The sequence below is a fragment of the Oryx dammah genome, unplaced genomic scaffold (assembly GCF_014754425.2).
Source record: "Oryx dammah isolate SB20612 unplaced genomic scaffold, SCBI_Odam_1.1 HiC_scaffold_12, whole genome shotgun sequence".
NCBI classification, from domain to species: domain Eukaryota; kingdom Metazoa; phylum Chordata; class Mammalia; order Artiodactyla; family Bovidae; genus Oryx; species Oryx dammah.
Genome location: NW_024070196.1, coordinates 4,843,696 through 4,859,326, shown reverse-complemented (window position 1 = coordinate 4,859,326; position 15,631 = coordinate 4,843,696). Strand labels below are relative to the sequence as shown.

At 39.4% G+C, this 15,631-nt stretch overlaps 1 protein-coding gene across 8 annotated transcripts in view; it reads left to right on the top strand.

Moving 5' to 3' along the window:
* The window catches only part of ARFIP1 (ADP ribosylation factor interacting protein 1), a 138,843-nt gene that overhangs the window by 94,870 nt on the left and 28,342 nt on the right, over positions 1–15,631 (top strand). For all 8 annotated transcript variants that reach the window (XM_040251434.1, XM_040251439.1, XM_040251432.1 and 5 more), the window contains one exon: positions 11,394–11,568. In XM_040251434.1, coding sequence (XP_040107368.1) covers positions 11,394–11,568 — 175 coding nt within the window. The remainder of the gene's footprint in view (positions 1–11,393; positions 11,569–15,631) is intronic.

The window sequence follows — 15,631 nt, the reverse complement described above, 5'->3', positions numbered from 1 at the left end:
TCCCCGCTCCAGCTTTCTTGGCAGAGCGCAGGGCCTTGTTCTCCACCAGGCTGCCAGCAGGCGCCCCGTCTAATCGGCCCGAGCCTGCCTGTTCAGCCATGCTGCTCCCCTGTAAGCGGCACAGTGCTTCTGCTACAGCCAGATGCATAGTTTCAGTTGCTTTGAATACAGAAGCTCATTTCTGCCTCCATAATTTTATGTTGGTTATTCAGATTATAACCAGTCTTCAGTCTTCCAGATTTTATTTTTTACATAAATTATCTGCCTTGTATTTCCATGGTGGTTTATAATACAGTGTTTTCATACTTTTTTTACACACCTCCACACACACATGATTTCTTTGTCTCATAACCATCCTATTAGGTAAACAAAATACATATTAATAGATGCTTAGAAATGTCTAAAATGCAGCAGATCTATGATAGCATTTTTCAGCTTCTGATTCCAGACCCAGTTTTCTTCCCCCACTCATTTTTGTCCCCTTTTAGATTCTTTCCTCTGAACACTTGATTTCTTTATTTTTTGTTATACTTTTTATAGCATAGCCAAAGATAGTACAAACTTTACCTTTTTGGTGTATAACTTTACTTTTTGGCCTCTTAGTCTAGTTTAGTGATATGAGAAGTGCCTGTGAAAATGGTAGATATATCTAGTCTTCTTGCAGTTGAGTGCTTATTCTTAAGTATATATGTGCTTATGCTTTGCATAACTAAAAGCCCAAACCACATGGAGAGTTAATTGGTTTTTGTTTTTTTTTTTAATTGATAGTAGTTGCTCAAAACATTTTTATGTTATAAACATGTACATAGTTTCAATTCAAGCTTTAAAAAGTTATTACCATGTTCTTTCAATAGCTTATCTTTTTACACACACCCTCTTTCCTATGGAATATAGTTCCCTGAGCTGTGCAGTGAGTCCTTGTTGTTTATGTACTTTATACACACACACACACACACACACACACACAGATGTGTATCTGTTAGTTCCATACTCCCAATTTTTCTTTCTCCCCAACTTTTCCCTTTGGTAACCATAAACTTGCTTTCAGAATCTGTGAGTCTGTTTTGTAAATAAGTTCAATTGTATCATTTTTTAGATTTCACAGATTAAGTGATATTATTTGTCAAGTAAGTGGTATGTAATATTTGTCTTTCTCGGTCTGACTTCACCTAATGTGGTAATCTCTAGCTCCATCTATGTTGATTCAAATGGCAGTACTTCATTATTTTTTATAGTTGAATAATAACTTGAATTTTTTTAAGGAACATCCGTAGTTCTCCATAGTGGCTGTACCAGTTTCCTTTCCCACTAACAGTGTAGGAAGGTTCCCTTTTCACCACACTCTCTCTACCATTTATTATTTGTAGAATCTTTTCTTTGCGTAGACTTTTTGATAATGTCCGTTCTCACTGGTATGAAGTGATACCTCATTGTAGGTTTGATTTACATTTCTCTAATAATTAGAGATGTTGAGCATCTTTCCCTCACCCTGTTGACTATCTGGATGTTTTTGGAGAAATGTCTGTGTAGATCTCCCCACTTTTTTTTATTGGGTTGTTGGTTTTTTTGTTACTGAGTTGTATGAGCTGTTTGTATATTTTGGAAATTAAGCCCTTGTCAGTCACGTTGGTCACCAGTATTTTCTGCCAGTCTGTAGATTGTCTTTTCATTTTGTTTATGGTTTCCTTTGCTGTGCAAAAGCTTACAAATTTGATTAGGTGTCATTTGTTTATTTTTGCTTTTATTTCTTTTGCCTTTAGACACTGACCTAGAAGACATTGCTACAATTTATGTCAGAATGTTTTACCTGTGTTCTCTTTTGGAAGTTTTATTGTGTCATGTCTTATATTTAAGCCATTTTGAGTTTATTTTGTGTGTGGTATGAGGGTGTGTTCTAACTTCATTGATTTACATGAGTTTTCCCAACACCAGTTTGCTGAAGAGACTCTCTGTTCTCCATTGTATATTCTTGCCTCCCTTGTCAAAGATTAATTGACCATAGGTATATGCATTTATTTCTTGTTTCTCTATTCTGTTCTATTGATCCATGTGTCTGTTTTTATGCTAATACCATGCTGTTTTGATTACTGTAGCTTTGTAGTATTATCTGAAGCCTGGGAAAGTTATGCTTCCTGCTTTGTTCTTTTTCCTCTGGATTGCTTTGGCAATTCTGAGTCTTCCGGAGTTCCATATAAATTTTAGGATTGGTTTGTTCTGGTTCTGTGAAAAAGGTCATGGATAATTTTAATAGCAGTCACGTTAAATCTCTAGATTGCATTGGGTAGTATGGCTATGTTAACAATCCTGATTCTTACAAACCAAGAGCGTGGAATAGCTTTCCATTTCTTTGAATCATCTTCAGTTTCTTTATCAGTGTTATAGTTCTCGGCGTGTAGGTCTTTCACTTCCTTGGTTAGGGTTATTTCAACTCTGTTTTTCATGGTTTTGTTTGTTATTTTTGACAATTTTAAATGGGATTTTTTTTTTCTTTTTAAAAAATTTTACTCATTTATCTTTGGCTGTGCTGGGTCTTTGTTGCTGTGTGTGGGATCCCTCTGGCTGTGGCGAGCAGGGGGCACTCTGGTTGTGGTGGCTTCTCTTGTTGCAGAGCACAGGCTCTAGGGAGTGCAGGCTGCAGTAGTTGCTACTCATGGGCTCTCTAGTGCACGCTCAGTAGCTGTGGCGTATGGGCTTAGTTGCCCCATGGCATGGGGGAGCCTTCTGGACCAGGGATCGAACCCATCACCTGCGTTGGCAGGTGGCATTCCCAACCACTGGACCACCCAGGAAGCCAAGGATTTTTTTTTTTTTTTAAAGTTTACTTTGATCTTTGCATAAGAAGAGACACTTCTATCCTGTGTTTGTAGCTCTCATTTTAGTATTAACAAATCAGATTCTCAATGACTTGGAAAGGAAGGTCAAGACAAGTATTTGTGGTTGTCTGGTGGGAAAAGGGCACAAATAGATCTGTGTGCCTTATTTAAGTTTTGGACTTGGTTTTTTTACTTTCCTCTATTGTTTGAAGAATTTAGTAATATAGTATTAAAATCAGAAGATGGGAAAAAATGAAGAAATCTATCAGTATGGTTTTGCTTAGTAACACTGAAGGGATGTCTCAGTAAAATATCCTTCAGTAGGACTTCCTTCAGTAACATTCCCAGTAGTTGGTTTTCTAATCTCTGTTTAAATCCTTTCATGGATATTGCCTGTATTTTTTAAAGGATATATGTTTATTATGTATTCTATAAGCTATTTCTTCTCCAAATCTGTCTATTCATTTTCATAGCATCCTAATTTGTTCATAATGAATGTTCTTCCTTTTATCTCATAATCATTTCCAACATTCTTATTTTCTAATCTAAAAATGATTGTTCTAATATCTGTAGTTTTGAAGTTGAAATTTCTTTTGTTCTGAAAGTATCCCAGTTAAGAACTATGTGAATCTAGTTTCTATCTCTCTACTTTGTAATTGTCCACCTATCCTGATTTTTAAATATTAAGTATATTTTATTTGAAACATGTAATATCTTTCTCTTCAGCATTTATTTCTAACATGTTTTTAAAAATATTAACCCATATTAAAGAAAAATACATTAGATGTCACTTATCATACACAAAATATTTTATATTTAATTTGCAAAGGAGAAAAATAAGCCTCTAGAGGTTAAGTGGGTTATTTATTTGGAACAGATTTCAAAGTTAAATGAAAATCCATGGGCTGCTGCCTTCTGTTTTTGATCATCAGGCCTCAAACTTGAATTGGACTCATCTCAAATTTTCACATCTAATTTTAAAAAGTAGCTTTCACATCTTATGATGAGGAATCTGACTTAATGTATAATGTCATATAAAAAATCTCAACTTATCCAATAATATAGGTTCATTTGAAATTTTTGAACAGAATTATCAATCAGGTTATATATACTGGATAGCTGGTTGTCAGGAAACCTTTACACAACCTCTGTATATACTTTAAAAATCAACAACAATAATGACCCACCCCATAATTTGTTCTTGTATTGAAATTTCAATATATGATTTTATTCACTAAGCTTAGCTTGGTGGTTAACTCTTCCGTGCCGTTTTTGGAGTAGCTGAGGCATTGACCAGTTGTAACACTAAAACATTGCCTACTGAGGGATAACACTGAAAAAGAATCCCAGACTGAAAGTTTCTCAGCAGTTGAATTTTCTCCTCTGTCAAAACCAGAATTTATTGACTTTGAGGGCAAGGGTCAGCTATTTGATCGGCACAGAAAGTGGCAGTGTAGGCGGATGTCTGGGTGGCCTTTTAACGCTCCCTATTATGCATTGCACAAGTATTTCCTAGCTGTCTGGGGCTTCATGCATAGAAAATCTTATAACAGCCTATCCAAGACTTCCCCAGAGCAGCACCAACAAGGGAGCCAATTGTGGTCAAAACTTTTCAGATGTGGACACCTGTTTCCTATGTTTTACACAAGCCATAAAGTAACCAACTATCACTGACTTTATTGGTAGGGACTCAGTTCAGACTGGCAATCTTGAAGTGAAGAGTTGCATTTTGAAAACTTAGTATATTTCTCTTCCTGGTGGTAGTGAGCACTTTTAGCTCTAAGGGAAAGCTCTTAGGGAAAGTTTTACTTGGACATCATCCACAAACTGGGTATAAAAATTAATGTCAGTATTATAACTTTGACTGTTTTTAAATTAACTGCTGTTATTTAAAGGTATACCCCATGGCAATGAAGAATATTTGTCTTCACATTAAATCACCATACATTGCTGTTTATTTTTGTTCTACTTATTTCTCTCTCACTTCTTACTGATTTTAGTATGTTTGCTTCAGTCCATCCCTCTTCTAATTTGGCTGAAATGATAAAGCACTCTAAAGATATTAGTTATTAGCAGGTGTCCTAGTACTTTGTATATATGGGTTTTGGTGGGGGAAAAAATGTTTTTAGATTATTATTCCCATTTCTGAAGCAGAAAATGAGAGCAAGAGAAAAAAAAAAAGCGTAAGACACTTGGAGCCAGTGAAGGACAGAGTGGTCATGCACTTTGACCACTGAATCCGTGAACTTTAACTAGCTATTACCATGTCAGTTGCGCCTCTTCAATTTTTAGTAACTCTTCACCTCTATAGCTTTACTGTCATTGGTCACTGTCTTCTGAATCCAGTGACTCATTTCTCTTTTGCCCACTGTCTTCTAATTGGTTTCCTTCTGATTTCTTAACCTACTCTAGTCCATCTTCCATGCATGACTTTACCACTAAAGTCATCTTTCTGTCCTGAGCAAATAGAACATGCCACTTTCCAAATCCAAGTTCTTCCCTGGCTTTTTATCACCCGTCCCTTGGTTCAGTCTGATCTCTGTAGTAATGGCCTGCATTGTTGCTGTTCACTCAGTCACTCAGCTGTGTCTGACTCTGCATCCCCATGGACTGCAGCACGCCGGGCTCCCCTGTCCTTCACCATCTCTTGGAGCTTGCTCAAACTCACGTCCATGGAGACGGTGATGACATCCAGCTATCTCATCTTCTGTCATCCCCTTCTCCTCCTGCCTTCAGTTTTTCCCAGCATCAGGGACATTTCCAATGAGTCAGCTGTTTGCATCAGGTGGCCAAAGTGTTGAAGCATTAGCTTCAGCATCAGTCTTTCCAATGAATGTTCAGGGTTGATTTCCTTTAGGATTGACTGCTTTGATCTCCTTGCAGTCCAAGGGACACTCAGGAGTCTTCTCCAACACCACACTTCAAAAGCGTCAATTCTTCAGCATTCAGCCTTCTTTATGGCCCAACTCTCACGTCCATACATGACTACTGGAAAAACCAAAGCTTTGAGTTTATGGACCTTTGTCGGCAAAGTAATAGCTCTGCTTTTTAACATCCTGTCTAGGTTGGTCATAGCTCTTCTTCCAAGGAGGAAGCATCTTTTAATTTCATGGCTGCAGTCACCATTCACAGTGATTTTGGAGCCCAAGAAAATAAAGTCTGCCACTGTTTCCATTTTTTCCTCATCTATATGCCATGAAGTGATGGGTCTGTATACCATGATATTACTGTTTGAATGTTGAGTTTCAAGCTAGCTTTTTCACTCTCCTCTTTCACCTTCATCAAGGCTCTTTAGTTCCTCTTTGCTTTCTGCCATAAGGATGGTGTCATCTGCATATCTGAGGTTAATGATATTTCTCCTGGCAGTCTTGATTTCAGCTTGTGATTCATCCACCTGGGCATTTTGCATGATATACTCTGAATATAAGTTAAATAAAGCAGGGTGACAGTAGATAGCCTTGACTCACTCCTTTCCCAATTTTGAACCAGTCTGTTGTTACATGTTTGTTTCTTAGAGTATGGCCTGTAAGGTCCTGCTTAATCTCAATTCTGCCTTCCTGCCTGATAACTAATTCCTTTTGTAATCTTACTCCAACTTCAGGTTGTAAGTTACTGAATTACTTGCCCAGTGTGTCATGGTATCTTACAGATCTATGCCTTTATGTATACTGTTCTCTTCCTGAAATGCTCTATCAATTTCCCAGCCCCAATCCACCTCAAAAACTCTTAACTATCCTTTAAAACTTGTTTTAATTTTCTCCTGAGATGCTTGTTCAGATACCTGATTAAGTAATTCTTCATCTTGATTTCCATCTTCCTTTCCCCATGGCGGTATCCCTTATCTCATTTTGTTGTAGTTGTTTAGGAGCTTCTCTCAGTCTAGACTGTTAACTTCTTGAAGATAAGCTATGAAGATGGTAGATAAAATCTATTGCTAGCACAGTGCCTGAAACTTATAAAGTTAGCACTTAGTATTTGTTGAATGAATTGTATCATGAATGAATCAGTGATATGCTTTTGACCTTGAAAGGTGAAATTTATTAAATTCAGTATGAGTCAAGAATACATTGGGCTTGGTGTGAGGGACTCATTGACCCTTTCTTGAGTCATATATACATTATGCTGCTGCTACTGCTGCTAAGTCGCTTCAGTCGTGTCCGACTCTGTGCGACCCCATAGACGGAAGCCCACCAGGCTCCCCCATCCCTGGGATTCTCCAGGCAAGAACACTGGAGTGGGTTGCCATTTCCTTCTCCAGTGCATGAAAGTGAAAAGTGAAAGGGAAGTCGCTCAGTCGTGTCCGACCCTCAGCGACCCCATGGACTGCAGCCTACTAGGCTCCTCCATCCATGGGATTTTCCAGGCAAGAGTGCTGGAGTGGGGTGCCATTGCCTTCTCTGATATAGAGTATGTTTAATTCCCCAAATAGATACAAATTGTACTATAGATAGTTTAATAAAGAGCTTTAGTTTTAGGGCATAAGTTTGTGGTGTTGATTTTGACTGAATTGTGATCACTGTCTGGTTGCTTAGTCGTGTCCAACTCTTTGCGACCCCTTGGACTGCAACACACCAGGCTTCCCTGTCCATCACCAGCTCCTGGAACTTGCTTAAACTCATGTCCATCCAGTCAGTGATGCCATCCAACCATTTCATCCTCTGTTGTCCCCTTCTTCTGCCTTCAGTCTTTGCCAGTATCAGGGTCTTTTCTAAGGAGTCAGTTCTTCCCATCATATGGCCACAGTATTGCAGCTTCAGCTTCAGCATCAGTCCTTCCAGTGAGTATTCAGGGTTGATTTCCCTTAGGATGGACTGGTTTGATCTCATTGCAGTCCAAGGGACTCTCAAGAGTTTTCTCCAACACCACATACCAAAAACATCAGTTCATCAATTCAGCTTTCTTTATGGTCTAAACCTCATACATGACTACTGGAAAAACCATAGCTTTGACTAGTTGGAATTTTGTCGGCAAAGTAATGTCTTTGCTGATTAATATGCTGTCTGGGTTTGTCATAGCTTTTCTTCCAAGGAGCAAGCATCTTTTAATTTCATGGCTGGAGTCACCATTTGCAGTGATTTTGGAGCCCAAGAAAATAAAGTCTGTCACTGTTTCTGTTGTTTTCCCTTCTATTTGCCTTGAAGTGATAGGATCAGATGCCATGATCTTCGTTTTCTGAATGTTGAGTTTCAAGCCAACTTTTTCACTCTCCTCTTTCACTTTGATCAAGAGGCTCTTTATTGCTCTTCGCTTTCTGCCGTAATGGTGGTGTCATTTGTGTATCTGAAGTTACTGATATTTCTCCTGGCAGTCTTGATTACAGCTTGTGCTTCATCCAGCCCAGCATTTCACATGATATACTCTGCATATAAGTTAAATAAGCAGGATGACAATATACACCTTTGAGATACTTCTTTCCCAATTTGGAACCGGTTCATTGTTCCATGTCCAGTTCTAACTGTTGCTTCTTTACATGCATACAGATTTCTCAGAAGGCAGGTAAGGTGGTCTGGTATTCCCGTCTCTTTAAGAATTTTCCATAGTTTGTTGTGATCCACACAGGTGAAGGCTTTAGCATAATCATTGCAACAAATATAGAGGTTTTTCTTGAATTCTCTTGCTTTTTCTATGATCCAGTGGATGTTGGCAATTTGATCTCGGGTTCCTCTGCCTTTTCTAAAACCATCTTGAACATCAAGAAGTTCATGGTTCATGTACTATTGAAGCCTAGCTTAGAGAATTTTGAGCATTACTTTGCTAACGTGTGAGATGAGTGCAATTGTGTGGTAGTTTGAACATTCTTTGGCATTGCCTTTCTTTGGGATTGGAATGAAAACTGACCTTTTCCAGTCCTGTGGCCACTGCTGAGTTTTCCAAATTTGCTGGCATATTGAGTGCAGCACTTTCACAGCACCATCTTTTAGGATTTGAAATACCTTAACCGGAATCCCATCACCTGTGTTCGTAGTGATGGTTCCTAAGGCCCACTTGACTTCACATTCCAGGATGTCTGGCTCTAAGTGAGTGATCAAACCATGGTGATTATCTGGGTCGTGAAGATTTTTTTGGCTAGTTCTGTTATTCTTGCCACCTCTTAATATTTTCTGCTTCTGTTAGGTCCATACCATTTCTGTCCTTTATTGTGCCCATCTTTGCATGAAATGTTCCTTTGGTATCTCTAATTTTCTTGAAGAGATCTCTAGTCTTTCCCATTCTATTGTTTTCCTCTGTGTTTTTTTTTTTTTTTTTTTTGCATTGATCGCTGAGGCAGGCTTTCTTACCTCTCCCTGCTGTTCTTTGAAGTCTGCATTCATATGGGTATATCTTTCCTTTTCTCCTTTGCCTTTAGTTTCTCTTCCTTTCATAGCTATGTATAAGGCCTCTTCAGACACCCATTTTGCCTTTTGGCATTTCTTTTTCTTAGGGATGGTCTTGCTCACTGCCTCCTGTACAGTGTCAGGAACCTCCATCCATAGATCTTCAGGCACTCTATCAGATCTAATCCCTTGAATCTATTTGTCACTTCTACTGTATAATTGTAAAGGATTTGATTTAAGTGATACCTGAATGGTCTAGTGGTTTTCCCTACTTTCTTCATTTTAAGTCTGAATTTTGCAATAATGAGTTCATAATCTGAGCCACAGTCAGCTCCCAGTCTTGTTTTTGCTGACTGTATAGAGCTTCTCCATCTTCAGCTGCAAAGAATATAATCAGTCTGATTTCAGTATTGATCATCTGGTGATGTTCATGTATAGAGTTGTCTCTTGTGTTGTTGGAAGAGAGTGTTTGTTATGACAAGTGTGTTCTGTTAGCCTTTGCCCTGCTTCATTTTGTACTCTAAGGCCAAATTTGCCTGTTACTCCAGGTATCTCTTGACTTTCTACTTTTGCATTCCAGTCCCCTATGATGAAAAGGACATCTTTTTGGAGTGTTAGTTCTAGAAGGTCTTGTAGGTCATCACAGAACCATTCCACTTGAGCTGCTTCAGCATTGGTGGTTGGGGCATAAACTTGGATTACTGTGATATTGAATGGTTTGCCTTGGAAACAGAGATCATTCTGTCATTCTTGAGATTGCTCCCAAAAACTGTATTTTGTACTCTTTTGTTTACTATCAGGGCCAATCCATTTCCTTCTAAGGATCTTGCCCACAGTAGTAGTAGATATAATGGTCATCTGAATTAAATGCACCCATTCTGGTCCATTTCTAAAATGTTGATTGATGTTCACTCTTATCATCTCCTGTTTGACCACTTCCAATTTACCTTGATTCATGATAAGAGTGAACCTGGTTCCTATGCAATATGGTTCTTTACAGCATTGGACTTTACTTACATCACCAGTCACATCCACAACTGAGTATTGTTTTTGCTTTGGCTCCATCTCTTCATTCTTTTTGGAGTTGTTTCTCCATTCACCTACTGAGCTGGGAGTTCATCTTTCAATGTCATATCTTTTCCATACTGTTCATGGAGTTCTCAAGACAAGAATAGTGAAGTGGTTTGCCGTTCCCTTCTCCAGTGGACCAAATTTTGTTAGAACTTTCCACTATGACCCATCTGTCTTGGGTGGTCCCACACGGCATGACTCATAGTTTCATTGAGTAGACAAGGCTGTGATCCATGTGATCAGTTTAGTTAGTTTTCTGTGATTGTATTTCCTGTCTAAGTACTGAACAGTTGACACTACTGCATAAGTCGCTATTTAATGAGCAAAGTAATGCTATCGCTACTTGGCTGCTATGACAGAGCGCTTGTGAGGACTGGGATCGTGCAGTGGCCGTGTTGGGGTGATTGTGTCAGCTTTAATGGCGAGAGAGCATCAGGGGAGGGCCTCTCAGGGAGCGTGAGGTGATGAAGTGCTCCATAGGAGATACCGTGGTCATATTCTGAATACTAATGATATGGAAATCCACCTAGAGTTGTGCTGTGCATACGGTAGCCACTCAGCACAGGTATCTGTGGAGCACATGAAGTGACTAGCTTGAATTGAGATGTGATGGAAACTTAAACAGTGGATTTCAGAGACTCAGTCTCCTGCGCCCGCAAAGTACAGTAGCTCAGTAACAAATTTTTTTACACTGATTATGTATTACAGTGATAATATTTTGGATATATTGGGTAAAATAAAACATACTGTTAAAGAGATGAAGTTAACTTTTTTTTTTGGCTCTGCCTTTGTGGCAAGTGAAATCTTAGTTCCCTGATGGGGGATCAAACCTATGCCCCCTGCTTTGGAAGCAAGAATTCTTAACCACTGGACCACCAGGGAAGTCCCTAACCTGGTTTTTAAATTGTGGAAATTTTACTTGCCAGTTGATACTGTACTTGAAAAGGAAGAGTTAATGAGATTAAGAGACAGTCCCCCCTCCCTCTAAAAAAAGCAGCAGCTCCCCCACCACCATGCTTATATTAAGAGCTCTTTGTAAGAAGATACTTGATTTTAAAAGCATCAAGTATCAAATATGTGTGAGGATTACCATATATTAATGTATAATATGGGACTGTTGGGTGGTTCCACTTCACCTCCTGAATGTCCTTCACACTGTCTTTGTAGCGTGCTTCACTTACTCTCCTCTTTCCAGAATTGAATATGATGCATATCGAACGGATTTGGAAGAGCTGAATCTTGGACCACGTGATGCAAACACGCTGCCAAAGATTGAGCAGTCACAGCATCTGTTCCAAGCACATAAGGAAAAGTACGATAAAATGCGCAATGATGTTTCTATCAAGTTAAAATTTCTAGAAGAAAATAAGGTAAATGTATTCTTTACCTTCTGAGATTTTTTTGTCTCTGTTAACTCCTTCATTATAGAGTTGACCCTTGAACCACCTGGGGATTGGGGGTACTGACCCTCCAGTGCAGTTGAAAGTCCACGTGTAACACACACTTGGCTCCCTGAATCCAGGGTTCCCCTGTGTCTGCAGCTCCGCATTTGCAGACTCAGCCCACCATGAATCAAGCAGTGCTGTAGCATTTACTGTTGAAGAAACCTCACGTGTATGTGGACCTACACAGTTCAAACCCATATTGTTTAAGGGTCAACTTTGGAGTTGCTGGAAATGAAATTCCATTTATAAACAGTGTTTTCATGTCTATAAGTACATAAAGTATATTTACCTTCACCTTTCTATCATTAAAGTCATCATCAGCTGTGCTGTTCCAGTCTTTCACATGTAACAGTTGGCAAAAAACACTTGATGTTGATCTTCAGACTAGTGTTGTTATCAAGTGCTTTAAAAAGTTACATAATGGTATATTCTGTTCTGACTATTTTGAAAACTTTTTATTAATGATAGGTACAGATTTCAGGAAGGGAACAGCATTCTTCTCAGTACCTAATAAATAAGGAATAACTGAAAGGTTCTGATTAGGGCTGCAATTAGCATAACCTAAAAGAAACAAGCCAAGAAATCAATTTTCCAGCTTATTTTCATGTAATATGAACACATCCAAAACCTAGAGCAATGAGAGGTGATATGGACCTATTGTTGCTTTTGTTGGAGGTGGAGTCATGTGATAACAGGCTAGGAGCTCCGGTTTAAGTAGAGAATAGGTCCCGGTGTTTTAACGTCACATGCACACTGGGATCGGGGAGAAGGATTGCAGTTCTCCTCCCAGTTGGGAACTCCACACAGAAGAGGTGTTGCATCCTGTGGAGATAGGGTCTCATACTGCACATTGGTGGTTCCTTTCCTGACCTTTTCACACCCTCTGAGGTCATAATAGAACCTCAGCTCTGCTTTCTCCCAGGTACCTTAGTATTTTTCAGTTCTGTCTCTTGATATCTTCTTGTCTTGTTTAGTATTTCCTTAGAAACTCTTCTGGCTGCTATAAAAGCTGCATAGGTTTCCTTGAGACCAGGACTGCTCTTACCTTTTTTTTTCTTTTACCCATGGTGCATGAAAAGTGCCGATTTTCCATTACACTGAAACCATTATGTTGTCAGTAAAGGAAGTCTCAGCAGAGTCATCAGACAGGTTGCTCAGCACTACTCAGACAAGAGCACAGTGAGCCTTTAGTTTCATTAGCTGAGCACATGCTGTGGCACTCATTTTGGTCATTTGGTTTAATATTTTGAAGGATAAGAATATGTCAGTACTTAGATATAGGCATATATTTTAGAATCAGCACTGTACAGCATAGTGCTGCATAAAGTGTGCCAGCGTTTATGGGTTCTACCTGAAGCTGATTTGAATGGAAGAAAAGGAATTCATCTAGTTTGAGGGTCCAGGACCTCTGCTAGTAGAAGAAATGATTTTAGGGAATGTTTAAAATGGTAATTGTGTTCTCTTGGAACCTAATGCTATTTGCTGTGTGCTAGTCTCTGAATAGTGAGATTATGGATATTTTTTGTATTTTTCTGTATTTTAAACATTTTCTATGAAAGGTTATGTTGCCTTTATAAAAAGGGAGATAAGCTTATTTTGAAATAATTAATGTCCCTAAACCACCCATGCATATATGGTTCTTGCCAGCAAATTATACAAGGATAAATAATGGCCGTGTAACTATAACTCTCTTACTGGATAGCTCTTTTTGAAACCTGGCAGTAGATCTCCAGATTTATTCATGAACCAGGGAAGGCACTTGTTATTTACTAGGCATTTTACATTTATTCTCTCACTCATTCATCAAAACAGTCTTCAGACTCAGGAGACACACTGAGTAGTGAGGAAAGTTGGGAATAATAGAAAATTGTGACTTAAAAACACTCTTCAGGCACCCTTGTAAAAAGCCTGGACTAGGATAACTACATTAGCAGAGAAAGGAAAGAGCAGTGGTTTCGAGGCTGCATGAGAGGAATTGGGAAATTGACAGAGGAAGCTAGTTTGGCCTGAAGGTTATGAGGGATGAAGGTTGGGAACTTGTTCTACTTAACTCAGTGTTTAGTTTGAAATGACGACAAAATACTCACATGGAAACAATTGGTAGGAAGTTTATGGTGTGGGTTTGCAATTTGGATGAACAGGGTCAGAGTTCCAGAGATTAAAGTTTAGACGTCATTACTGTGACAATAGTATTGTCATGGTCTCACCTTCTCTTCTTTAGACCTTTCTTCAGTCAGTCGGTTCAGTCGCTCAGTCGTGTCCAACCCTCTGCGACCCCATGAATCACAGCAGGCCAGGCCTCCCTGTCCATCACCAACTCCCGGAGTTCATTCAAACTCACGTCCATCGAGTCGGTGATGCCATCCAGCCATCTCATCCTCTGTCCTCCCCTTCTCCTCCTGCCCCCACTCCCTCCCAGCATCAGAGTCTTTTCCAATGAGTCAACTCTTCCCATGAGGTGGCCAAAGTACTGGAGTTTTAGCTTCAGCATCATTCCTTCCAGAGAAATCCCAGGGCTGATCTCCTTCAGAGTGGACTGGTTGGATCTCCTTGCAGTCCAAGGGACTCTCAAGAGTCTTCTCCAACACCACACTTCAAAAGCATCAATTCTTTGGCACTTGGCCTTCTTCACAGTCCAACTCTCACATCCATACATGACTACTGGAAAAACCACAGCCTTGACTAGACGGACCTTTGTTGGCAAAGTCTCGTCTCTCCTTTTGAATATGCTAAGTTGGTCATAACTTTTCTTCCAAGGAGTAAGCGTCTTTTCATTTCATGGCTGCAGTCACCATCTGCAGTGATTTTGGAGCCCCAAAAAATAGTCTGCCACTGTTTCCACTGTTTCCCCATCTATTTCCCATGAAGTGATGGGACCAGATGCCATGATCTTCGTTTTCTGAATGTTGAGCTTCAGGCCAATTTTTTCACTCTCCTCTTTCACTTTCATCAAGAGGCTTTTGAGTTCCTCTTCACTTTCTGCCACAAAGGTGGTGTCATCTGCATATCTGAGGTTATTGATATTTCTCCCAGCAATCTTGATTGCAGCTTGTGTTTCTTCCAGTCCAGCGTTTCTCATGATGTACTCTGCATAGAAGTTAAATAAGCAGGGTGACAATATACAGCCTTGACATACTCCTTTTCCTATTTGGAACCAGTCTGTTGTTCCATGTCCAGTTCTAACTGTTGCTTCCTGACCTGCATATAGGTTTCTCAAGAGGCAGGTCAGGTAGTCTGGTATTCCCATCTCTTTCTTACTATAAACTAAAAAAAAAAGTTGCGTTTATTCTCAAGGATTTTATTTATATTCATAGAGAACCTAGAAATACTCTGTTTGGGATTTTCCACAGTTGTCATCAAGCTTCAGTTTCAACTCAGTCAGCTTTGTCTAAAATAAAATCTGTAAAGAAACTCTTAACATTTTTATCTTTTGTGTTTAATTCTTTAAAACTATAAAGAGATAATGTTCCTGGTCTCAGTTAGTTCAAGCAGTAGACAGCTGTGATTTGGCTGAAGACTTCAACTCATAAGAAGAGCTTTTGTTTTCTCGCTTTTGCTGGAGCAGCTTCTGGATAAAGCAGCCCTCAGAGCTGCCGCCAGCCCTGCTTGCTCTCTCAGCAGTCTGCAGTGCCTCACGTCTGGGGTTCTTCTGTTGTGAACTGCAGCTGAGTTTGTTCCTTAGTATTTCTTTTATATGCAGTTGTCATGTAATCTGATCAGTGCTTGAATGTGAACAATACATGAGCTTTCTATTTTTTAAATATCATATGTTGAATTTTTTTTTAACATAAGTCATCTTAAACATTGGCGAGTGCTAATTTGTAACTTGATGATGTCCTAAAGGCTATTGTTTTTTTCTAAAGCTGTTTGTGCACCTCCTTTTGCCGGGACATTGCGGGGAGAGGGAGGGCCGGAGGGGAGGGCCTTTTGGTTATCCTGGCATTTGGAGTATCCTCCCATAGCAACACTCCTTTATAAAATGGGAGGC